This window comes from Micropterus dolomieu, linkage group LG04 (genome assembly GCF_021292245.1).
Source record: "Micropterus dolomieu isolate WLL.071019.BEF.003 ecotype Adirondacks linkage group LG04, ASM2129224v1, whole genome shotgun sequence".
Taxonomy (NCBI): Eukaryota; Metazoa; Chordata; class Actinopteri; order Centrarchiformes; family Centrarchidae; genus Micropterus; species Micropterus dolomieu.
The window spans coordinates 17,005,066-17,032,768 of record NC_060153.1 but is presented as its reverse complement, the minus strand read 5'-3'; the positions used below and the strand labels follow the sequence as shown (position 1 = coordinate 17,032,768).

The following is a 27,703-nucleotide window of genomic DNA, read 5'->3' as shown; positions in this document are numbered from 1 at the left end:
TTAAACGTGTATTTTAGTCTTTTCAATGTTTTCATGCTTTTATCTTGTATTGTTTTTGTATTATTGTCTTTTGGGTTTTATTGTCTTTACACTTGTTAGAGCACTTTGTAACTTGTTTTTGAAAAGTGCTCTACAAATAAAGATTATTATTATTATAATTCTAATAAAACCAATAAGAACAAAAGATCAAGTTTAAAAAAGCAAAAAGTTTTTATTTCTCCAGGGAGTGCTGTAATAGACTGTGGCAGCACTGTGCTAAAAGTTCGACAGATCCACCAGTTGGACGGACTTAGCAACAGTAACGGGGGACGTGGCTTAGCGAAGGGTCAATTGGGCCAGTGAGGTGGAAGTGCAGTGTGGTGTCCGAACGATAATGCTGCGATGATGTGTTGAGAAGAAATCCGCTTGACACTGTTCTTGATCATAAAAGTTTATTACATCAAAGAATTCAGCATCAATTACAAGCTCTGCAGCAGCTTGGAGAGTGACCCAGCCCAATAACCACTCTGTCTCTCTGTACATCGAACACAGCTTATATAGGACATGTTTAGGTATCTGCTAAATACCATATAAGGGCACAGTCCCTTCATACACACTAATCTCTACTCCCCCTACCACTGGGTCAGAGGTCAAATTCCATAGGAGGGTTCACTCTTTACACACCCATCAATCATTACTTCCCCATAAGGGTCCACTGTCCCTCTCTCCAGCTGCAGAGTATTATGTTAAACTGTAATGGTCAAATGCACATATGTTATACACCACAGCAGGCAATAAGTAACTGCTGCACAGCAGGACGACCTGGACAGCCACGAGGCAGCTGCTCCAAATTGTGTTGTTTATCAGCCAACGTGTCCTTTTGCATTATTAGTAGGATATAACAGATATTTAATAAATGTCAGGAAGCTTTCTATTATTGGGGATCTGGAATGGCCTTGTCTCAGCATCCTCATTCTGAATGCACCAGACAGCCTGTGGCCACAGGGTTTGCTGCACCCATAGTGGCTTATAATGTACATCTACTGACTCCATTTCTATTCATATTGTGAACGAATGGGTACTATGATATGGGTTTCCCCAGGTCAGTTGCTGGGCGTCTGTGGCTCAGGAGGTAGAGTGGGTTGCCCATTAATCGGAAGATCGGTTAATCAGCCGATGACTGTATGAATGTGTGGGAATGTTAATTTTCATTTGAGCACTTAGTGTATGAATGTGTGTGAATGGGTGAATGCGATGTAGTGTAAAAGCGCTTTGAGTGGTTGCAAAGACTAGAGTCGCTAGAGCATTTATATTTACATTTAGCTAAAGTAAGCCAAAAGTGACAGCCAGGGACTTTAAAAAATGTCTAGGTCAGACGCTGTCTCTTCTCCCTGCCTGCTTGTCGACTGTGTCTAGATTATCTAAACCATATATAAATATTCTATGATAAGTCTTCATCAGTCTCTGAAACTTCTTCAGTACACCTGAACCTGGCTCACAATTAATTAGGAGTGACAACTCCATCCATCCATCGTCAACCGCTTATCCTGCGTATAGGGTCGCGGGGGGCTGGAGCCAATCCTAGCTGACATCGGGCGAAAGGTGAGGTACACCCTGGGCAAGTGGCGAGACTGAGTGACAACTGCAATAGCCAAATGTTATGCTTCCTTTTGGTCTTGTTCAGTTCTGTTGTGTGGAATAGAACGGCTGTTAGTGTAAAAGTTAATGTTTCCCCCACTGCTAAAATGAAAGATCTAGTTAAAGCACACAGTTCCTGCACTTTGCTGAATGCTCATGTAGCTCACTATCATTTATGGTGAGGAGTAGAATAGCAGGGTTTAATGATGTACAATGACTGAAGGAATGTTTTGGTATCTCAGCCAATGACTGGAGACAAATGAGCTGTTTCTGCTACAATGGAAGCAACGAACATGGCTCAAGCAATGTAACCATCTGATAACCCACAATATCATCCAATCAATTATTATGCTTTTTCTTCACTTGTGCTGCAGCTACTGGTCTAAGTAATAAAGGTAAAACCTGATTCTACACTGTCCAGCTTTGAGGAGAAATATACTGCTTGTCCTACCTTTAGTTAGAAAGATCCTGCTACAGAAGAAATTCCTAAACTTATGTCTCTGTTCTTCTATCTCGACTCTTCAGTCGGGACTCGTCCTGTCAGGCCTGTAGCTGTGTTTACAACGTACACGAGACAGTCTGTATCTATGGCAACGGCTGTCTCCCATCTCGTCACTGGCTAGCTAACTTGCTATGATGGATTAGAAAAGACGGGTGTTAAATTTAAGCATCAATTTTAGCATCAATGTTAGCATAAAGTTTAGTAATGAGTCGAGTTGGAGTGACTAATTGTGTTAGTGGAGGAGAGGAAACTTCACCTTTTCAGGAAGTTTTCTTACAAATTATCAGTCCATTGATAAAGATTTTAACAGATGTAGGATGTCGATCAAATTTAAAATGATTCGTCTAGGCAGTCGATATATACCTATTAATACATGGTCTGGGAAATTTAAAGCTTTATCATATGGTTTAAGTAGTCTTTCATTCATAATATTTCGGTGTTCATGTTGTTCCTCATCTTCATTGTAATTACCATACAGACCTAAAAGCAGTGGTATTAGGTCCAACTAAGGAAATTCTTTGATTAGGATGGTTCTATAATATCTAAATTCCTATCCTACGATGTGGTATGTTTTTTCCTAAATCCTGTTAGGAAACATGTTTCTTTAACACCAAAAATCCTAAATGTCATCCTAAATACATAAGATGTTGACTAAGGCCTCTTTTGTTGAATAAATCTCCATTCACCCAGCTTCAGTGGATATTGATGGTATTTTGATTTAGGTACAATTTCAATTTGGCCTAGTAAGACCAGTATTTTTTTACTTTTAGCCCAGAGAGTTGCAAAAATATCTGTCAGCTCTGGGGAGTCCACTATGAGTGCAGTTTGAGCCATTTGAATCATTTTAGTGAACTTGATTTTAGAAATTAATTGTACGCTTCTTTTCACAACTAGTGTTATGTTTACACGGCCTTCTGTGTTTGCAAATGTTCACTAAAATACAGTTGTTGGAGTTTTTGTCAGTGTTACTACTATCCCCAGGGCCATTGTCCCAAACCAGATCCGCACACTGTCAGTCTGTGCTCTTAGATCATTCCTTAAATGCTGATCGCTGTCGCAGTTAAAACAACCAGTTCTGTTCCTTTTTCCTCATCCTCCACCTCCAGCACCACAGCCCCCTGCGGTGTTCTCAGCCTCTGGATTGTCCCTCATAGATTGCGAGTTGGGCCATCCTGCTGTTTCTTTGATTGTTTAAGTTGAGTCTCGTCATCTGTTTTGTGTGAACTGCTTATCTCTCTACAGCAGACAAACATCCTGTCTCACAGTCAACACAATGCGTCTTTACTTTGCTTTTATTATTTCTATGGCTGGTTGGGCTGAGTGGGTTGTGAATGTCCCTTGGCCTCAGCTCAAAGGGCGTTGACCTCTTGCTGGACACTGGAGTACAGTGATATAGCCTATTTGGTTTGCTGCTCTCGTGCCTTGGCCTGCTGTCCCTCTGCGTCAGCTGGATTTGGCTCAGTCAATGGATGGTGCCTCTGTGGGGCTAAGTCGAGATCAAAACCAGTTCTGTGGAGTTTAGACCACCGGACAGCCGTAACTTTAATGAACCCTGCCTTCGTCTGCTGCCTTCTTTCCCTCGATTTACCTTCCCCGTGAATGCTTTCAAATTTCCTTTAAATTGGGAGAATTTAGGTTTGTTTACATTTTTTGTGATTTGTCTTTTCCTGTCTTTCGTATAGTGCTTTTATCTGTCTCATACTAAAACTTACCTGTTCTGGAAATCCTAATTCTTGGATCCACACTGTAAATTGGTCACAGCTCTTTATCACATTTTCAACATGGCACGGTGGCACATAGCAATACGCAGGCACGGTCTGATGAAATTCGTTCGTACCCTCTTCTTTTTAGGGACGCTATAGTGACCCAGCATTGGTCTCAGCTCCAGGGCCCCACTTCTCTACAGTCTGACCTCGGTTGCCATGCTGTCGCCAGGAAGGTATGCGGCGTTTATCCCTTGACCTTGACTTGCACAATTTTTCCCAGTTGTGAGCCTGGCGCTGTTTTCATGTTGCAGCAATCCCACCTTGTTGCCAAACTGTCATGGGAATTTTCTGAAATTTAACAAGAACAGCTCATTCAGAGATTTATTGCAATATTATTCAGACAGTTGCAAAGCGATTTATTTTTTTTATTGAATTTCAATCATGCAGTCTCAAGCATCACAAATTTGTTTCTCTTAGAGACAAACGGTTGACCTTTAATTAATACTCAGCTGTCCAACTGCACAATTGTCCATTCATCATTGTATCTATATTGAGATAAAATCATTTTATGATGTATAATAACCTGACAATGACTATAGCTATTGGGGATGGTACCATAAACGCTTTCACACAAAGATAGAGGAATCAAAGGATTGCCCTGTGTTCCAAAGTAACATCAAAAACCAGGTTTGCATCATGGTTTATAACAAGAGATAAGTAAGCTATGAAATCATAATCAATAAAATCATCATCAATAAAATTAAAGAGAGCGAGTCATTTCCATTACAGATGTCACTAAATCCTACACACTGGTGACTGTGGTGCTGGGCATTTCTGAAAAAGAGCCTTCATGCTTGCTGAATCTACTCTGGTTAAAAAGAAATGTTTGATTTAAAGAAGTCAAAGTATTAGTTTGTTTTTAAAACTGTTAGTTGAAACTATTAAACTGTTCACAGGCAAAGGTTAGCACCTTTCACAGCAAATAAATCTGAAGAGGCAAATTTGTCCTGCTGGTATAAATGGCTTACATCATGTGCAGTCTCTTTTCATGTACAGGGTAATTGTATGTTGTGACTTTATAATCAAATCCCATTTATGTTGCAACTGGCGACTGAGAGCTCTGCAAACACTAGCCATTGACATTTTTTGTGCCTAAACTAGGCTAAAACAGCTTCACATTCACGACTGACTGGCAGCTGGTGAAAAACATCTTAGTATAACTTTCATGTGAAAAGCAAATTTGATTATAATGTCTGATCTGTACTTAGTCTAAATACAGGCTTGTTGTGCATGTGTGAATGCTTGTCATGTTCATTTTAAGAAGCAACTTAAAACGAGGATGTCATATTGTTGTTGTAATGAGGCAGAGCATCAGTGCAAAATAACAGCACTAACAGTTGTAACTGCATCCCTGTGTTTTGGGCACTGAATCACATCAGGCCACATGTAAGAACTTATTCGTATTCTTGTCTTAACTTATTATTATTTTTTATCATACGGTGGGCTGGTACATGTGTGCCACGTCAGATTCAGCAAACTCTCCTAATTTAAGATAACTGTGTAAATGACGTGAGTAAACATGATGAATGCCGTCCAACAACGACTGCAGGAAACACAGAATGCTAGTTACTGAGCAGTTCTCCGGTACCTCACCCTTTTCCCTGCACCACTGGGGAAAAAACCTTCCAACAATTAGCATACAGTGGAGTGGAGGGAGCCCTCGAACTTAATACAGTGTGGATCACTGACTGGTCACAAGATGCCAGGAGTGGGTCCTGGCTTCCACTGGCCAGACACACATCTGAAGGCGGTCCGGATTCGGATGCCATATGCGTCCCCCCCAGCTGAGAGAGAAGGTCTGGTCTCGTTGATAGGCGCCATGGATCCCCACTGAGCATCCTGAGAAGCACTGGGAACCATGGCCTTCCTGGCCAGTTGGGGGCCACTAGCAGCAGTTTGTGGCCTCCCTGTTAGACCCTTTCCAGCGTCATCTGAATGAGTGGATTTGGAGGATAGGCATACAGAATGCACGCTGGCCACGCATGAGCTAAGGCATCCTGCCCTAAAGGACCGGTCCTCTCCCTTAGAGACTACCAGAGGGGACAATGTGTTGATACTTCTGAGGCAAAGACATCCACTTCTGCCCTACAATATTGGCCCCAAATCATTTCCACCACCTCTGGGTGGAGTCTCCAGTGTCCCTGTGGCGGCCCCTGGTGGGACAGCACATCTGCCACACTGTTCTGTGCGCCGGGAGATGTATGGCCCTGAGGCTCAGAAAGTGGGGAAATGCCCACTTCAAGAGCTGCTGTGATACTCTCAGACCCTGCTTGGACCTGGTGCCCCCCTAATGATTGACATGATACACCGCCGAGGTGCTGTCCATCCGGATGAGAACATGCCGGCCCTTCAGTGCTCGGAGAAAGTGTCGCAGTGCCAGATGTATTGCTCTGAGCTTGAGCACATTTATGTCCTCTACCTTCTGCTGGCTGCTCCATCAGCCCCTGATGGTTTTGCATTGCCAGACTGTGGCCTGATAAAGAGGCGTCTGTCTCTACAACCTCCCTGTGGGAGGGGATCACTCCCAGAGGAACCCACTCGGCAGAGATACAGTTTTCCCCGCCAGGGCTCCAAGGCCTGGCAAAAAAGGCTGGACACTCTGATGCCCATGGACGCTTCTGTCAGCATGCCCAGCAGCCTGAGAAAAATGCCATATTTCAAAACCCTGCTCGTGAATATACGAAGGGCCAGTGAGAGACCGAATGGCACCACCTTCAATTGGTAAGCCTGCCCTCGAAAGGTGAACATCAGGAACTGCCTGTAGTGTGGTGCAATAGGCACGTGAAAATAGGCATCCTTGAGGTCTATCGACACAAACCAGGCCACCTGCGTCACTGACTGGATGACATCTGCCATGCGTAACATGCGGAATGGAAGCACCTTTAAAAACTTGTTCAGCCCCCTCAGGTCCAGGATTGGGCGAAACCCGCCATCCTTCTTTGGAATCGATAAAATACACACAAGAGAACCCACTGAGCCGTGTATGTCCTTCTACAGGCTCGATGGCGTCCTCTAGAAGGGCTGCAAGTTCCTGGCTGAGGGCTAGGGATTTTGCAGGATATCTGAGCACACACCTTCTGATCCCACAGAAAAGTGGAACTGTAGTATGTATCCCTTTGTTGTGAACCAACAGTGTGGATTTGTGCATTTTATATCAAATAAGTTTGGACTACTCCAAATTCTTTCTCTCTCCCTGAGAGAAGGAGGAGGGGGTTTGGATTATCAACCCTCTACAGATAGCCGAAGCGACTCCAAGGCAGAGGTGAAAGGTTTCTCTCCCTAAGTGCTGTTTCTGGGCAGTGTGATCGTAAAACTTGCCACCTCTGATACCGCAGCCAGATAACGCGGTGCCTGACTGTTAAAATGACAAAAGAAACACTCATCAGAGACTAGCTTTCTCCTGAACTCTTCTCTTCGTAAGAGAGAGCAGGAAACCTTTAAACTGCCCCCCCCCCCCCCCCCCCCCCCCCCCCCCCCCCCCCCCCAAGCTAACGTTACTGCATGAACATCTAAAACGAGCAATAAACCGCCGGCTCTTAACACAATTAACAATAAGGCTAGACATCCAAATGTAATGTTAGCCTACTTACCTGTCTACTTGTAACTCATTCAACACGAACCTTAACGCCGAGGCCACTGCTGTCTGTCCGAGAGCAAAAAGTGTGCAACAGGAAAAAAACAGCTGATCGCAGCCTCTGGTTGACGTGAACAAGAAGCACCAACCCTCAGGTTACATGGCTAAAAGCGACGACTGTCATGATCCTGTCCTGAGCGTGTCTGGGTTTCAGTCGGTGTGTCTTGTTGCGGAGTCTGGGTTTTTGTTCCATGTCTGTGTTCCTAGTCCTGTGCCTTAGTTCATGTCTTAAGTGTTTACTCCTAGTCTGTGTACTTCTGTGTTTTGCCCATGTCTGTCCTGAGTTCTGTTCAAGTCTTAGCTTCTGTCTGTGTTACTTTCAGACCTGTTTCTCCTGTAGATCAACTTTTCAAATGTAATATCATCCCTGCTGAGTCATGATTTAGTCACCTCACAGATAAATTATTACATTTTAATTTAATTATGAACTCCTGGACTTTAATATAGCATGTTTCAGCAGCTTTTCAAGTTCAAAACCTTCTGCACATTTAAAATCTCTCCCACATATCATGTGTTCTCTGACATGTCCAGAAAAAAGGCGGAATATTATAAGACTAACGTCATCATTTGTTGAGAAGTCTACCTGCCCTATACTCTGCTGTGCATTACCTTATTTATTCGCTTTTAGTAACGTCATCCCCTTTAGACCGTTTGACCGACGCAGTGTGGTACTTGACCAGATGTCCCGAAAAATCCGGGACAGACCGGACTGCAGTTGGGACAACTGCTCGTAATTCGGGAAAATTAGACCTAACATGAGTTTTAATTATAGCCTAATTAAACATTAAATACTGATCGTTGTAGTTCTCTTGCTCCAGCAGGGGTTGAAGGTTATCTGTACATTGTGTCAACAGCGTTGTTATGGCCACAATCTAACTCTCGTGCTCTTTTCCCCTTTTTGTTTTCTTGTGGTTAGTGGAAGTTACAGTCGCAAGGACAGGGAAAGTGTAGCTTCAGGCAGCCACGGCACAGCGGAGAGATCTGACACGCGCGTTGCGCAGACAGATGTGCACTGATAACATGAATAAAATAAAAATTAGGTAAAAGATCATGATTTACCTACATATCCACAGTTGTTGTGTTTTCCCTAATGACAGACAGGTGACTTCATGAACAAAAATAATTAATTTTAGTGTTGTGTTTTGATATTCACTTATTTTAATGTTCATTGACACACCCCCCTCCCTAATTTCACCCATTCTCATCTGGTCACCCTAGTGGGACTGCATGCTGCATGTGAAACCGAAAGTAAATTACACACTTTTGATCAGGCAGAAATCTCACCACAAATCCATACGTTAACTTCAGCAGCTCAGATGAAGTGCAGCTCACAGTAGGTTTGGGCCGATAGACGATGCCATCGTCCATGGGCGATGGCTGACAAACATCACGACATTGAGCCAGCATCGTGATTGTAAAACCACCGCCCACCCAGCAAAAAAAAATCTCAAATTTTCACATTATACCACCCTGTGAAAGCAGGTTTTAATGACCACGAATATTCTTATTATTGTATTTAAGTATGCTTTGCACCTGACTCGGAGTTCTCTTCTCCCCACACTCGTGACACACTTACACACACCTACACCTCAGGTAAACATCTCTCTGTCTCTCTCGCCCCCGAAAACTACATTTTCTCCATCAGCAGTATGTTTTATAAAGTCGCCTTAAAAGACTGAGAACCCGTTATCACGGCAGCAGGTGAGCCGCACGTCGGCTTATTAATGACTTGGCCTATCAAACAACTGAAACCAACATCTGCACTCTGTGTTCCCTGCAGCTTTACCTGGTCCATGCATAAAATATCCACCGCGGCTTGTGAGTAAGTTAATAGTCTAAATTTTTTTTTTACAGAGTGAAGTCTGCGCGAGAACACATGCACATGTTCAGTGGCTGTTCTAGACCAGTTTTATTAAGGGGGCCAGCTGTTTTGTCAGAGGGGCACATTCAATCTGGGACAAAAGAGACAAAGGCAATGTTCAAGCTTTCAAAATGCCTTGTTTAGTTTATAATGTAATGTTTTAGTAACTTACAGTTATTTGTTTCAGTAACAGGATCTTTTCAGTAACTTAGTTATAGTTTTATTAAATTACATTATACAAAAAAAACATTCCTGTTAACTTTAGCTCAAGTTACAGTGCACTCTTTGATGCAACACTTCTTTGTAAGGCTTAATGAACAGTAGAAACTCTAGTGTGCTAGTGTGATTGTGTATCCCACTATAACTTTTGTTAGGAAACAACAAACTTCACCCACATTCACCCCTGTTATTAGTCCTGATGTGAAATATACACAAAATTAAATACTTAGGCCATCATCTGTGCATTATAAAGGGGGGATACATATTTTGGTAGACTGCATGTCCAGCCTGGTAGGACTAGTAGGCTACTGTTATCGCTTTTTGTGTATGAAAAGTGTTGTTTAAATGCAATGCATTATTAAATTGTTATGATAATAATTTACCCTTTAAGGAGGGGGACTCAAAACAAAGGAAACATGGAGTACAAGGACAAATATTGTCTACAATGCTGCATACAGTTTAGTGTACATTTCGTCACAAGGAAGATATATTAATATGATCACTGCAGACCAGGGCAATTAAATTACATATTCGATTGGGCCGGATTTTAAAACCAGGACACAGAGATGGGCTGGACATTTTCTCTCGAGTTGGGATCATTAGGATTTTATTGACACACTTGTATTGGTAATCCTTATTGGTTCAGTTCTTTATCGATGCTCTTATCAGTCCTATTTATTACTAAATAATTTCATATATTATTAAAAAATAATAATTTAAAATTTTTTATTAACTAAATGTTGTTTCTAGAGCAGCAACAGGATTTACAACAGCAAAGTCACTAATAGCTCACTGGAAACGGTGTCATAAATCATATTCCTGACATCAACATACCGAGTTTAGAAAGAACGAACAGCTCAGTCCCTCCTCCTCCTCCCTCTGCTTCTGGTAGAGAAGGAGGGCTGGTCTGTTTCCACCAGCTGAGTTTTAATGTGCCATATTTTAATGTAAGTGGCAAACTGGCTAAGCTGAACAGTTACTAAAGACAGAGATTTCACTTTAGCTTGTTTGTAACAATAAGCTATTATCTGAACCAGCGCTGTGGTTGTGTAAAACCAAAACACAGCTGCGGTGGAAGACAGACTGAGCAGATTAAAACATAGTGTTTTGCGTGTTTATGCTTATTAAACAGGAGTGTTGGTAAAGAATTGGCTTTTTACTGGCAAAGTCTTTATTGTAGGAGGCGCTCTGCAGACACTGGCCCCTCCATTGGCCCTCCCCAAAAACCGCCACAGCTGATGTTTCATTGTTGTAGACATCGGCCGATGGAAATTTTGCAGACATCGCCTGACCCTAGCTCACAGTACCAAACAGAGCAAGGTTGTGCTTCAGTATTTAGAGCAACACAGCACAAACGGGTTACGTCGGTGTCAATCAGCTGGACGGAGTTGATTCATTCCGCGAGTCTATCTTATCAGTTATACATTTGTATTTCATTGCGTGAGGTAACAGGAAACTGACAAAACTTCTAACTAAAACATCACACTTCTTCAGATCTGGGAGGAACTACAAAAAACTCGTGAAGGGAAACAAGGAGACAATCAAGAGGATTGGGATGTACAAATCTTTGTTCTTTTCTTTCTTTCTCTCACACACATGCGCGCACACACACACACACACACTTACATGTGTAGTGGCATAGTGGTCACTGCTGTTCACAGCACAGCAGACAACTGTATTCTAAAGTTATTTTTCTCACCGGAAGAACAGTAGAATAAGTATTCATTTCAGGGATTACTGTAGTAGAATTGCAGGAAGCAATTCCACTGCCCTCTTTAAGAGCACTTAGTTTCTTACAGACAGGATTGAAAAGCCTACAGCATGTTTTTCTTCTTCGCCAATTATTTTTTATATAACATTAGGCGATTTAATTTCATGATCTCGTTTTAGAAAACAGAATTTAGGCATCTTGTACAACCTTTCTGGTAGAGTGGTGTAGAATTTTGAATGGAGCACACTGTTAGTATTAATTAGTAGCTGTTAGTCCCTGGAGCGCTGCATGTAGCCATAGCAACAGTAAATGTAACATTTAACAATGACTGGCCATGAAATGTTTAGACTGGGATTAAATGACAACTGATTGTTATAACCATAAAAGCTGTGTTCACGGGGTGATTTCATTTTAATAGAATCATTTTTGATGATTCTTATTATGATAAGGTTATAGGTGATGGAGGCAGACAGTGGGCTAAAAGCAAGTCTCCTGTGTTCGATCCATTTATATGTATAAACAATGAGATTGTGTCTTTTAGACGTCAGCCATAGACCTAGACCCTAGATCCATGAAGGTAGCAGGAAAAAGACAGTAAATAGTCCACGTTCTCAAACGTTGCTTTTGATGTTTTGTGTTGTGGTGAAGTAGAAACAACTCCCCTCTTGAAAAACTTAGAAAGAATAGAAGAAGTGAAAGAAAATAATATTCAGGCACATGGTATATTTTAAAACAATCTTCATTTAATCAGGCATGATTATGGTAAAAAAAAAAAAAAAACCTTGGTCGTTCCAGGCCTTTCTGTGTGGAGTTTGCATGTTCTCCCTTGTCTGCGTGGGTTCTCTCCGGGTGCTCTGGCTTCCTCCCACCATCCAAAGACATGCAGGCTAGGTTGATTGGTGACTAAATTGTCCTTAGGTTTGAGTGTGATTGGTTGTCTATGTGTGGCCCTGCGGTGTACTCCGCCTTTTGACTGATGTCAGCTTGGATTGGCTCCAGCCCACCCGCAACCCTGTACACAGGATAAGCGGTTGACGATGGATGGACGGATGGATCCATCCATCCATCAGCAGAGTTAATAATAAATAGATTAATAACACCTTCTTCCATATAAGGACAATTCACTTGAAGGAAACAGTCCCATTACACCAGGAACTGACCACACCTATGAATAAACATGTTACATTTCTGCTCACAATTGTATTTGATAACTGACTGATTGATTCACTGACTGATTCCAGCTTGCCCCAGACGACGCCTGGAAGTGTCCCCACTGTAAGCAGCTTCAGCAGGGAATGGTGAAGATGAGCCTCTGGACTCTTCCTGACATACTGATCCTCCATCTCAAGCGCTTCCGACAGGTATACGAGCTGTAAAGTTGCCTCTGCTTAAGACAAGTACTCTAGTTAAACTTGCATTGAAGTATATATGTTAGCTGCACTAATTGATATTTTTCCATTAACAATTGATCAAATTACAATGTGTAGTGTGAAAGTGGTCACTCGTTAGGATGAACACAGAGAATAATCATCTTACTCTGCAGTTCCCCTCAGCAATGCAGAGTGTTTTTGCATTTTTACGCTCATTGTTTTATGTGTAACACTTAAACCAGACATAATTGTGTTTGTTGTGCTCTTGCTTTCTGTGAGGAGTGGAAGTAACAGAATGATCAAACAACTGAATCAATAGCTAACTGAATTGAAGAAAATGCTCTCATGTTAATTGTTGCATCAAATACTTTCAGAGAGTAAAGGTTCACGCTCTACCAGTTTGAGAGGATATTAGGGAGGGCTAAGATATGCAAAAATGCATTGAAAACAGAAAAGTCAGACCACTTGGATGGAAATGTCAACAAAAAATTGCTGCTCATTAATCAGAGCTTTGAAAGCCAGTTCTCTTTCCTGCACTCTTATTCATTGCTTAAAAGGCATGAAAATTATTATAGCAGAGGACCCTAATTTTGGTAAGAACGAGCAGGTTTACACCCGCTTCTGGCTATCAGAGGAAATCAGTATTTACATTAAAGATCGGAATTTTATTCACAATAAATTCACATCAGCAGCACGACCCTTCCAAAAGGAAAAATTGAATTAATTTAGTCTCAATCTAAGGTTACTACACAGTTCTTGACTCATTTACTGTATATTTCACATACACAAACCACATAATAAACTTGAATTGGTTAGTTTATTAAACTAACGAGACACACAAAGTACACAAACTCAATAAACTAACTGCACACATAACTAATAGCTACTAAACAACCAATCAATGACTGGATGTTGACCAGGGTAAGATATATCAGATGGAGCAGTAAATGATGGTAAGATATTTACTCTTAATTTGTGGAAAAACAGGAGATTACTAAATCGATGACACTCTTAAGATTAACCAGTGAAGTCACCTTAACGCGCCATTTCAGCAACTGAGGAGTTGTTGGCAAGCATGTGTGAAAGCCATTTCCCATTATTAACAGATTGATTTGAGCTCCCACCTATGACTTAATGTTTCTAAATTAGGCTACTAACAATAAACCAGTGCATTAACAGGTGTAATACAGTTTCACCTGCGGACAGGCGGACATTTTTCTTCAAAGTTGGAAGGAAGCTGTCCTTCAGCAAGTTCTGAAGCTCCTGTGTTGCAGCTTCATGAACTCAGCTAGTCTACAGGGCATTTGTTGTCACTTTATGCAGCCCCTCAGTTCATCCTCTGTCTGAAAGCTGCAACAACACAGCAAGTAAGGTAACTAAAAATAGCTAGGTTGTGGGTTAGCAGCCTGTCACTACAGTTGCTGCTGCGAATCTAACATGCAGAGAGGATGAGACGCTCCCAGAGCCAGTTAACCAGCTCCAGACAGCAACACTCACAACTCTCCTGTTATAGCTAACATCACAACAACAGCATGTCTTGGCAAACTAGAAAGTAAGCTCAATGTCTGTGGGCAAGTAGAATATTTGACACACAAATCATAGCAGGAATACTGTTGTATAGCTCCGTTCGAGACACTTTGTTTACCATTTACAGAGCCAGGACTGTGAACAAACACTGGATTATTTTTTTTTGCCCACACACACAGCAGACAGCCAGGGGACCCTGAGGATATATTCACGTGATGTGTATTGGATTAGAATCGCATACACCTCCTTTTAATGAGAAAAATAAAAACAGTCCATGTCGCTAGTTTCTCAGAGATGTGTGTTTCCTTTTTGTCCCTGAGAGAAATCTAGAAGAGGAGTTAGGAAACAGCCCCCTTCCCAGGCATACACACCAACTCTGTGGGTATATCCTTTGCAGAGAGCAATTTAATCTTACATTGATTTTCTTGTTAGACATGTATAAATTCAGCTGTTCTACTAATACTTATCTCCTCAAAGAGTAAACCTTTGGCGTCCAGATTACATGCATGAGTGTCCACAGTTCCTGTTAACAGAGTCTCTATCGTTCTTTGTCAGCATCAGCATGACAACATCAAGCTTCACATTCTTCTAATGTTGTTAACTAAACATAAGAGTAGTTAATACATTGTTATTCTGCATGGCAAAGTCATTTTTCTGTGCTCTGTCTGCTTTTAGCCTTAAGATTACCTTAATGAAGTCCAGAGCATGGAATATTGGCCCTCACAAGGGTCAGTGATAACACCCATGCCCCACAAGATGCTAGAACACGGCACGTCAGTTTTGGAATTGGAGCACAATTTTACATTACATTTATTCATTTAGCTGACGCTTTTATCCAAAGTGACTTACAATTGCAAATTACAATATGTCAGAGGTCACACGCCTCTGGAGGTTAAATGCTTAGATGTGTCACAAAGGGGAATTGAGCTCAGGTCTCTCACACCAAAGGCAGGCGTCTTATCCACTGCTCCATCACCACCCCACACTTTCTAGCATTAACGGATGAATCTCAACCACCCATAGCACCTTGCTACTGCAAACCATTTTAACAGTGCCCTCAGCTGGGAAGATTGGAAAGTCAAGAGTCCCACATATCCTCTGTCTCCACCGGTAACAAGTTTTTCTCTGCGTAGAGCTGTGGGAGCACACATAGACTAAGTAGTGTTGTATGCATTCTGACAGTTTATTGAATGGCAGAACACAACTGAGAAGAATGAGAAGGTGCTGCACAGACTAAACGCTGGGCTGCTTTCTAACCACAAACCCTAACGAACGTTGATGACTTTATAGTCGGCATGGGTGGAAACATTCTGCTGATTAACATCACTGGGTAGAGAGAGCTCCTACCACACTGCAGGAAGATGAATAAACGCTAGTACTCCTAGTAGTATTAAAAATTACTTGCGGCACTGCTGCTTCCCCCACAAGACACACACTTGAAATATATCTCACTGTTCTGCATCTTCCACAGAGGGCTTAATGGCTATGTTCAGGAGACAAATTTTGAGCAGGTAACTTATTCACAGTTGAAAAGTGATAAAGTTAAAAAAGTCAATGTGCACATAAAATACAGTCATTTAGTGTGATGTTAATGTACACTGCAATGCATAAAGGAATAAGAAGAGCTATATGCATCTGAAAACATTTACTAAACTTCAGATTATGGTGAAGCCGCTCCAGGAGGATCCAGCTATGGAATCTTTTGAGAAATATTTAATTGATATGTTGGCATCATGGTAGTATAATAAAAGTAAAATATACAGATTTGTTGATGATGTTAGTGACCCATTTGTACACATATACATGGTTTCCAGAGAATAAATGCTAATGACTTTTGGGATGGGCGGTGCAGTGGTTAGCAGTGTCGCCTCACAGCAAGAAAGTCGTGGGTTCGAGCCTTGGTTTTCCCAGGACTTTCTGTGTGGAGTTTGCATGTTCTCGCCGCATCTGCATGGGTTCTCTCTGGGTGCTCCGGCTTCCTCCCACCGTCCAAAGACGTAGGTTAATTGGGGACTCCAAATTGTCCTTAGGGGTGCGTGTGACTGGTTGTTTGTCTATGTGTGGCCCTGCGATGTAGTGGCGACCTGTCCAGGGTGCACCCCGTCTTTCGCCCAATGTCAGCTGGGATTGGCTCCAGCCCCCGCGACCCTGTATGCAGGATAAGCAGTTGACGAATGATGGATGGATGGACTTTTGGGATCTATTGACATCTCTGACATCTAACTGAACAATATTGAATGAATTGTAATAATTGTGGTGATCCTCTGACTTTTCATCAAGCACCATCATCAGGTAAAATATTTTATTTGTCCAGTGCTTTGGTTTATGACCAAACACCTTCAAGGCTAATGACATTCCCATCAGCCTCAGTCATATCTTGTGTTTAGCGCAAATTAGACATGTTAGCATGCTAACACACCAAACTAAAAAGGTGAACATGGTTAATATTACACACATACTCAAGCATTTTAGCATTGTCATTATGGGCATGTTGCCAGGCTGGTGTATATGAAATCAAAATATTTTGCCTCACTACAGTTTCACAGAGCGCTAGCAGGATGCTTGTTGTATAATAATTGAAAATACAGTATAATATGACAATTCGTTTAGAACACATATTGTAGATTACCATGTGGTATGAAATTGGGACACACTCAGAGTCACAAGGAATGCCTTCTTCCGATAAGACATTTGACAAGTCACAGTAGGAAAAGCACAGGTGTAAATAATAAAATGAATTCCATAAAGCTTCTTCACTGTCAGGGTCCTGGTAGTGTGCATGCTGACTGTCACTCTGTCATGGCTTAATGGGACACCTGGATAGAACAAAGCCATTGTTAATGTTGTTAGTAAGACCTGTGCTTTTCGTACTATGACAAATCAACATGTCTGCTGTGCAAAAAGCCCTAAACTACAAACTGCTCTGTGATTCACAAGCACCAAAAACAATAAGAGCCTTCTGTCTACTACACACAGCCACATACAGTTACATTTTGGCCACCCTGTCATTCCCTGTGACAAACTCCAAAACAGTAGCATTCACAGGGGATAGTATCCCCACGTATGCCTGACATCATGAACATCCACATATAGTGGTTGCAGTGGCTCAAGGGGCGGCTGTGCCTCAGGAGGTAAAGCATGTCATCCTGTATGTCGAAGTGTCTTTGTGTCCAAATTGCTCCCAATGGCATGTCATCAATGTGTGAGGTTGTATGTTAGTTCCTCTGATGAGCAGTCGGCACCTTTCATAGCAGCCACTTGGCTTGTACTGTAAAGTGGTTTGAGTGGTTGGAAGAGTAGAAAGTGCTATATAATCAATTCACCATTCCCACTGCTGCCGTGTGTGATTTAGAAGAAGACAGTAGGGGATACATTAATGTATGGAGAGATGTCAGATACGCAGTCCCCACAGACTGAACTAGCCTGAGCCTCTAACAATATTGCTGCTATTTATGCCGGCAGTCATTTCTTTCAGTGACTGATTTGAGGAGGAACTGTTTCCTCATTACATGTCTTTCTTTTGTGTCAATTAACATTATGTATGCTGTATTTTATCATAATGTGGGTGATTAACTCAGCAGCTACGTTTGGTGTGCCTGAAATCGTACGGTGTGTCAGGGTGTTACACTGAAACCTGACAAATTAGCAGTACATTCAGTAACTCCTACAGCCTGCTTACTGCTGTCATTACAGACAAAGACCCAATGTGCCATTATGACAGGTTAGCTTTCTAGGAATACAGTTACACTAATCCCAGAATACTTTTTTCAACCATTGAAACAGATGTTAACACAGCCCTAAAAAGCCAGGCTTTCATCACCTCCACATGACAATGTGAAGAGTTTACTGCCCTTTTCAAGATAATTTGCATCAGAATTAATCTATAGCATGCAACGCCAAATGATCCTATGCAATTATCTATGGACATTTTTCCTCATCCTAAATCTACCATGTCTGATTGTGCTGAGGAATGCTTAGGAACATAGTTATGAAACTAAAACCCTCTACTTGTTCACTAGATCCCATCCCCACCTGCGTATGTAAGACTGTGTTTAATTGTCTTGAGGCTGAAGTGCTTTAGATGATAAGTCTCAATCCCTGTCAGCAGAGAAAGGTTTATCATTTGGCTTTCAACCCTTTCATTGCACTGAAACAGCTCTAGTTAAAGTTTTAAATGATTTGAGAATGAAAACAATTCAACACTATTGCAACATTATCTTCTTTGGTCTACCCAAGAAGTCCATAAATAAGCTACAAATCACTTACATAGCTGCAGTTATTGACCGAGACTAGATGAGCACACATCTCAACCTTTCTTAGGTCCCTTTAATAGTTGCCTCTTCCCAAACAGTTTTAGAATAGATTTTAAGATACTTTTATTAGTATTCAAATCACTAAACAGACTTGTAACTCAATACCTATCAGACTTGCTCAAATCCTCTGGCACTGGCATTTTAATAACTCCGATTGTATGGACAAAGAAATATGGAGAGGCAGCTTTTAGTGAATGCGGTACACATCTGTGGAACAGCCTACCAGAGGAGTGGAGGATGTGTCAAACTTCAAGTTCTTTTAAAAGAAATCTAAAGACCCATCTGTTTCATTTAGTTTGTAGTGCTTTTATTGATCTTAATAATTTTATTTATTGAATTTATTTATTTAATTATAATTTTATAATTAATAATTAGAATCATATAAATAAATAACACAATGTCAAGCTCAGAGACTTGCTACTGTATATTATACAAAAGGTGCTATACACATAAAGTGTGATTGATTGACATGTTGACAGTTCAATGAAATCCATCATTAAATGGTCAAATGTAGCATCTGAGGTAGGAAGGCTGGATTGCTTTATTGCCTGGTCTCTTCCAGCATTGTTTTTGACACACCAGGCACCTCAAACAAAAATTTGAATAATTTGAGTTACCTGGCGACAAGGGCTGACAAGCTTATTAATGATGTTGGAGACATTAATCGAGTTAGACTAGAAACTGAGTTGGAATAGGCGCTGTATGCAGGATAAAGATAAATACTGAATATGGTTTGTTCTTAAGTAGAACAAATGAAATAGGCTCACGTCTGCGGTCTGTTTGTTTTTCTTACTAGGGAGTGATAGTGTGTGGTTCTGTGTTTCATTGATAAGAATATGTGCTTTTATGCAGTAAAAGGAAGGAGTGATGAGCAGTTTCCGCAATAATAGCACAGAACATACCTCAAAGAGCATATTTGTGCCTTCATAAAACTATCACCTTACATCAGATTTCTTGGAGTTCATACATGTCTGGTCACTTCTAATCACACCCAAGATTTGGAAAGCCACAAGCAGGTGTTTTTATGTTTTATATGCAAATGCAAAAATCCTGCTGGGACATCACTGACAGTGCTTTATGAAATTGTAATAGCTTTTTAATAAAGTAATTTCATAGCTAGTGTGGAATTTATTTCTGTTAGATCCACTCCTCATAGGTTTTTACATGAAAATATGTGTTATTTTTCATACCTGCACATGTATGTACTTTACATATGAATAAGAAATGTTGAAATAGGTAGGTGAGCGGAGGAACAAGCTGTCAACCCTGGTGCGCTTCCCCCTGACTGGTTTGGACATGGCCCCTCATGTAGTAAAGAGGAGTCAGAGTATGAAGAACCTGAACTCTGGGGCCTGGCCACCTACCTTGAAGCAGCCTTCAGGCCAACACCTCCAACCTGCCGACATGATCCTCCCCCACGAATATCTGTACGACCTCTACGCTGTGTGTAACCATCATGGAGGAATGCATGGAGGACATTATACTGGTATGGAACTGGGTGGTATTATTCAATATTTACTACATGACAACTGTTAAGGGTTTTCTTTGCAACATAGTCAAACCAATATACATGTGTTAAACAAATAGATCATTTATCAGCTAAAAACATTTAGTGAATACACCTTTATAAATATGAGCATTTCTTCACTTTCCTTCATGTCATACCATTCAATACATATTGACTACTTTGTACCATCGACTATATCACCACATTAACAAGCATTTTAACACGTATCCTCAAAGTATTTTAGATGGAACATTATTATTTTTAGCCATTCTGGGTTTTTATGGAAGATTTTAGTTCCAGTCTATAATTTCATTATTTCCTAGTGTGTTAATGATGTACAATATAACAATATTCTGCACATATTTGCTGTCTGCATTATTTGTTTTGAATGGAGATGTCAACTCCTCTCTAGCACATCCAGACTATAACAGTAGAATTACACAAAGTACACAAAGTCAGCAAGGTAGACAACAGTTGAGTTCAGTTGTGATGAGCAGTGGACACAGTTTTTATGTCCTCCTGCACACATCAATAACAAAACCAATGTGAAGTAGAGGAAAACATACTTGCTATTATTTTGGCCGCCCTGTTGATGCCTCTAGTAAAAATTATGAAAGGGCAGTGTATTTGATCGGCTGTAACTCACCTTTTATTTAAAACTTACTCCAACTATGTAAGAGGAGAATACTCTTTTAAGATCCATGACATTGAAGCTTCTCTTTGTTGGGACTTTGTTGACATCAAAGCTTAAAATCACAAATATGATAAACAACCTTGTCATCACAAGTAGTTTAACAGCATTGCAGCATTTGAGCCAATCCCTTACTTGTCCATTCAGTTATTTAGTCACATCATTCAGTCATTATACAGAATCTCACTGTGGCAGCCAGTGTTGGTTGGAAACATAACAGTCACAATACTGTAAATATTATTTAGTAACTTTGGGTATTTTCAGTGAGTGCCTTATTCTAATGAGGTGTTAAAAAATTTAGGGGAGATCTATTAAAACTTTATTTTAAAAAGTATTTTTCGTTTGTTCACTGCCTAACTTCAGTCTTAGGACCCATTAAAGATCCTGCTTGAGTGTATAAAGGCTGTAAAGGACCAATTCTCTTTCATTATGCAAACATGCCAACTGAATAATGAGTGTTGTTCTGTCCCACTACATGATTCACTTGCAGGAGTAAACTAGAGGAAATACATAGTATTTAAGCACAAATAAAAGGCTTTCAAAGTATAAAAGTGTCCATTTGGATTCAACTCTTTGACCAGTTTCTAATGACCTCTAGTATTTGGCTCTATAAAGTCTTATACCTCCCTGTGTCCACACCAGTAGCAAGTAAATCCCTACTTGTGTGATGTAATTCCAGTAATCTAGTGCCAAGGCAACTTAAGACATTAAGCAACCATTGTGTGGATGGTTTTCAGACAACACTGGAACACACTTGGTTAATGAGGTCTTCCCTTTGCTCACCCTCACATAGTGTTTCAGGAGCAGCCATACAGAATTACAATTACAACCAGTAAACCATAAAAAAAAAAAAAAAAAAGAATATATATATATATATTAGGGCTGTCCCCGACTAAGGATTTACATAGTCAAATCAGAATTGTCAAGTCCTGCCTATAGTGGACTGATTGTGGAATCGTGTGGGTTTGTGTATGACGATTGCGAGCCGAAGCTAAACTGAGGCTTATTGTTGACCATTCTCTCTCTCTCTCTCTCTCTCTCTCTCTCTCTCTCTCTCTCTTTCGGCTGCCATTCACCGGTGTTGTGCAGACTGCATACACGTCGCGGTTCCTCGCGGGTCTATTTCAATTAGTCGGTATAAAACAATATAATAATCTTTGTGTGGTTCATCAACGGTGATAAATTATCCGAAAGTCCCGCGAGGTGCGGACAACTCGGGACAACACTGGTGAAACTGGGGCTCTGTCTCTTCAGAAAGTGTTCCTCCACTGCTACTACACACGTACACACTAGCCTCGGCCTACACATATGCACTGACGCCCCAGGGTTAGGGTTACAATTTTGGATTTATTCACGCACTTTAAAAACATTTATTGGAAGTTTTTTACATGTTTATTTACAGCATTAATGGTTAAAATGTATATTGTACTAGGCTTTGACTGTGAGATTGACAATCGAATCAGGCTCTGCCCATCGAAGCATCGAATCTTCAACTATATATATATATATATATATATATATATAAAATGTAAAATCAGTAAAGCACACATTGAGGATGCTGGAGGAAGAGAATAGAATAAATACAGAGTTCAGGGACAAACTTTGTATAGCACATTGAAATTAACTGAAATTTCTAGTGAGAATTAATAAGAAATATTATAAATGATAGTTTCTAAAATTATCTGTATATACCAGAAACTATTCATGGAGATCCTACCTGAATTGTATTCATATGTGAATTAAATATATATTTCGTTGAATAGGATGAAGGAGTAAACCTCTTACTGCCAAAGTCATTTCCTTTTCTAGTCTAGTATTACATTCCTTCAGCTTTTGGGAGACACACTGTCCTGTATATACTGTGTATATACTGTGATAAGTTCGGGTTTCTTCCAGTATGGGGAACTTGACACACAGCATGAGGAAACACCAGGGGCCTCATGTATAAACGCTGCCTACGGCCAGAAAGGTTAAGTACGCTCACACGTGTGATGAGAAGGTACAGACCCTCCGCAAACTTTTGTCTGGCTCTGTCAGTAAAGTAAACTCTGAAGTACTAAAACTCACCAAATGTTTCAAAATAACGTTTCTATTCCAGTTACTGTGCATATGTCAATAAAATAGTCTATGAAAAACCTAATTATGTCTATGATACACAATAAAAGTTTGATGATGTATGTGGATGTTTAATATCAAAATAAAATGTGAGAGGAATACATAATAAAGGCTCGGCTCTCACATATTTAATTTTACTTCATATCACATGTTATCACTTTATTATTTAAACATTCAAACCAACAGTTGTATAACTATTCTATATTGCAGCTTTCTATTGTAAAAGATATAAGCACTTATGGATATAAGTCCATAAGTGCCAACTCAAATCTCAAATCAATGTCCACTAAATATTTCATCAGCCCCCTGGAACGCAGAGCAGAGGGCCAGAGTGTATGCCACGGACACTCATGGTCAGTTGTGATGCGATCATTTTGCCGAGGTGTGAAGTACTCTATATGATTGCTGTAAACATATGAATTATGCTTGGCACTTGTGCGTAATGCTGCATGGCTGCGCTATGGCACTGCAGAGGACAGTGGAAGAATTAGAGTGTCCATGAGGGACCATGAAGATTTCCTGGCCCGTGATGATGGCTAATACGTCGATTTAGATTCCCTAAAGTTGTGCTCTTGGATCTGTGTGCTGAACTGGGTCCAGCATTAGACAGATCAACCTGACGGAACCATGTCATCCTGGTACAAGTACAAGTAGGCTATAACCTGGCAGCTGGCTGTTAGCAGCTGATAGCCGACAGGTGTGCGTTTGATGTGATCAAAATATATAATGTTTGCTATTTTATCTAAAGCCCCTTTTGTGAATAATATAATTATGTTAAACTCACAGAATTATCTTGTTTGTGAACAAGCTTCATCAAACAATGTGCTTTCTAACTTCCACAAACACCTCAATTTCTGTCTCAGAAAAAACTCCTTCTGCCATCTTTTTTAACATCCACTTTATATCCATGTCCATTACACCATGTTTTTTTATTTTATTTCAGCCATTATGAGTCTCTGAGCCAGCTGCATTGACAGTCATTGTGACACTCGTTTTGCGTTTGATGCTGATTCAAGAGTTGAAATCATCAAATAAAATAGTTCCTCTCTTCTCCACGTGATCAGCACCTCGATCTAATTTTTCTTATTCACGTGTTTTGCAGTAAGATCGGCCATTGTTATTTGGACCTTTAGAGGTGATGTTGGCGTATTTATGGTCATTTGCATAGTAATTTATGGGAGGAGCCAAGGCGGGGTATGTGGCTTGTGCATGTGCACTCAGTTTGACGTTGATTGGGATGTATAAAGGAAAGGTGCGCAGGACCTGGCGTATGCCTGGTTTTTGCATGTGGATATTTCTGTACGTACATACTTTTCAGATTCTGTGAGTACACCATCTTTCAGTACAAAAGCTGCAAAGTCTTTTATACAAGAGGCCCCAGGTGTGTATTAATTGCAGGGGATGGTTGGTGAAGACACTCACAGCACTGACTATGAAGGAGAATGGGGGACAGCAGGAAATGGGGATTGAGGTGGAAGTTTGTGCGTCATGCTCTGGACACACAGGGGTCATCATTCAAGTACTTACTTTTTCCTCCATGCAGCAGAACTGCCATCCAAAACCAATTAAACATCACATAAACACCTACACATACTTTTGTACTTGAGCCACACATTCCTTCAGTGCAATCAGCACTCAGCTGGTGTAGTTTATGAGAGAGCTGCAGTATTAATGACCTGGCAGCGAGTCTTTGGTTACATGGCGTTGCTAGTTCAACAAGCTGAAATAAACTAACCACAGTCATTGCAATTAAGGAAAATGCCATCCACTTTCAAAGGCATAGCTCTTTTATGTGTTTTTAATATAGTTCTATAGCACAGCTATATGATGCTGCAGCTACAAAAACATTAAAACGGTTAATTGCTGGTTGCACAGGATTTCTGCTGATTAAAAAAAAAAAATAAATAACAGCCATATCCTGTAAGTTTTGCTTGACTTGATGTGAGTGTAAGTAAGTTAGGTAAGTGTCCGTTGTTTATGCTTGTTGTCATTTTATAATCCAGCTTACTGTAGGAACTCAGTGGATGGACAGTGGTATAGCTACGATGACAGCAGCGTAGACCTGGTGCCAGAGGAAGAAGTATGTACCAGAGGAGCCTACATCCTCTTCTACCAGAGACGCAACACCATTCCTCCATGGTCGGCCAGTTCCTCCATCAGAGGTATGCTAACACATGACGCGCAAACAGGAAAACAATAATAATTTAATGAATGAAAGAGCATATGGAAGAGCTAGTTAGTAGGATATAAATGTTTGAATGAATGTAATCACTTTAAACAGAAGCATTAAGGAGTAATTTGGGCAACTAGATGGGAGTGGCATACATGTCCCAGCTAATCAGCCTTACACTTGTCACAAGATCTCTGACGTAATTGCTGACGTAATCTGCACTCTGCGCATGCGTTGGCGTCTGTAGCCACCTGTCGGAAGCTCCGTCTTAAACCGGACTCTTATCCAGTTTTAATCCACTCTTTTTTCGTTACATTTTTTATATCCTTTTTATTTAACTTAACTTTATTTAAGTTTTACGTGGGTTAAGGATTTTAGTCATCCGACATGGATTTTAAGATAGATGACCGTAAAAACGCGATCAACGCTACTGATCGCAACAAAGCTCCGGTGACTATGCTAACCGAGATAACTCTGCCCCATGAGGACTGCACACTCCTTAAGAAAGCGAACAAGAAGATTGCTGACCTTATGGAAGACATCCGACGACTTTCAGAGGAACTCAAAGAGAAAGATTCCCTGCTGACTGGCTTTATGGATGTGGCTTCAGTACAAGCCAAACAGATTGTTTCTCTTAGCACAACCGCTAACATCCAGGACACCGTGTTTTGGGACCCCTCTAGTCTTCCCAGGCTTTCATCCTGCTCGACTCCGAAGCATCAGTCAACCTGGGCTGAAGTGGTGGTCCGTGGCTGCAAGAGAGGCTCGGATGGGGCTGCCTCTCCTCCGTCCATCGGCCTCTCCAACCGCTATGCATCCTTGTCTAACGACACTCCGGTCCATCCAGCGGATGCACATGCGGCTTCGAGTCTCCCTGAGACGGAACTCTTTCGGCGCACAGTCCCTGCCGACACTGTTACATCTCCTCCACCGGCTACATCTCCTGCACTGGGCCGCCGGTCTGCCGCCGGACCTGATCGGCGGCCGTCATCCCGGTCAAAAACGTCCGCTTCCCGACGTAGGATCCTGAAGGAGGCTGTGCTCAGATGCTCCGGAGGCCGTCTCTACCCTGCACCGTCGGGTAGCCCTTCTCTCAGGTCTGTTACTGCTACTCCAACACAACACTCGTCAGCTCACACACTCCATCCTCAGTCCGCACGCAGTGTTGAGGCAGATTCTGCTCAGTCCTGCTCTGGAACCACACAACCGGCATCTCCTCGTCCTCTTTTCTCCCCAACCACACTAATAATTGGTGACTCCATAACCAGAAACCTCCGTTTCTTTAACGCTACCACTCACTGCTTCCCCGGTGCCACCACAGCTGACATTTTAAAAATACTCCAGGACCTGATGCCGTCGCTCCCGTCCTCCATCACAAGAGTGATAGTCCATGTCGGAACAAATGACACAGCTCTTTGGCAGTCTGAGCTGACAAAATCAGATTTTAACCGTCTTCTTAACTTTTTAAAGCAGTGTGGAAAGTCCGTTTTTATCTCTGGTCCCATTCCCACAGTCGGTCGCGGTGCTGGCCGCTTCAGTAGACTCCTTGGCCTCCACGACTGGCTCCAGTCCGCCTGCAGGGCTCACCGTGTGTTTTATGTGGATAATTTTAATATTTTCTGGCAAAGAATGTTTCTTTTTAAGACAGACGGACTTCACCCAAACAAACGGGGCTCAGAAATGTTAGCTGCTCACATACAGCATGTGGTGCGGTCCACACATGACTTACTAATCATTCATGCAGCACACCTGGACACACCACCGCTCACTGAACAGATCTCTGCCTCACTGCCACAAACAACTGTCTCCACCTGCTGGCATGTAAAGCCGTCTGCTCCCAGCGCTGTTCCACAGACTTCTATTCCTGTCATCATCACGCATAGACCAGTAAACCGAAACGTGCACATCCCACACAGAAATATTAGTAATCTCTTAAGGATTAGGACAACTGCACCAACTCCGGCACCTAGAACAAACTCATTTAAAATGGCTCTCTTCAATGTGAGATCACTTTCAAGTAAGACTTTTATCTTAAATGATTTTATCTTGTCTGCAAATCTAGATTTTATGTTTTTAACTGAATCCTGGTTGCAAATGAATGACTATAGCCAGCTAGCTGAACTGTGTCCGCCTCAATATGATTGCTTTAGTCAACCGAGGGTCAGTGGTCGTGGTGGTGGGCTAGTGAGCGTTTATAGGAAAAATTTAAAATGTCATCAAGTACGCTGTGATGAATTTAACTCCTTTGAAGTTCTCACTCTTAAAGTTGGAGGGCTGCAACCAGTCATATTTGTTATAATTTATCGCCCCCCAAAACCGCCTGGAGGATTTTTATCAGAACTTCCTGAATTTTTATCTACTCTGGTTTTAAATTATGACAGAATTGTTCTTTGTGGCGATTTTAATATTCATGTTGATGACCCCAACAATGTTAATGCAACTGACTTTTTAAATATGGCCACTTCTTTTAACTTCAAACAACATGTCAAAGGGCAAACACATAACCGTGGTCATACACTGGACTTGGTTTTTACCCTGGGTGTCAGCATTTCCTCTGTGGAATTAGTGGACATGACCATATCTGACCACAGATGTATTGTTTTTAGCTGCGATTCGCCTGTTACTCATGCCGCCTCACCAAGCTCCGTGTGTTGTCGCATCTTTAATGAACAAAGTGTTTCAAAGTTTTGCGCATTCTTT

The 27,703-nt window shown here is 41.3% G+C and overlaps 1 protein-coding gene across 2 annotated transcripts in view; it reads left to right on the top strand.

Moving 5' to 3' along the window:
* usp43a (ubiquitin specific peptidase 43a) overlaps positions 1 to 27,703 on the top strand; it is a 160,943-nt gene that overhangs the window by 109,664 nt on the left and 23,576 nt on the right. For both annotated transcript variants that reach the window (XM_046047143.1, XM_046047144.1), the window contains 3 exons: positions 12,552 to 12,671; positions 19,757 to 20,006; positions 24,837 to 24,995. In XM_046047143.1, coding sequence (XP_045903099.1) covers positions 12,552 to 12,671; positions 19,757 to 20,006; positions 24,837 to 24,995 — 529 coding nt within the window. The remainder of the gene's footprint in view (positions 1 to 12,551; positions 12,672 to 19,756; positions 20,007 to 24,836; positions 24,996 to 27,703) is intronic.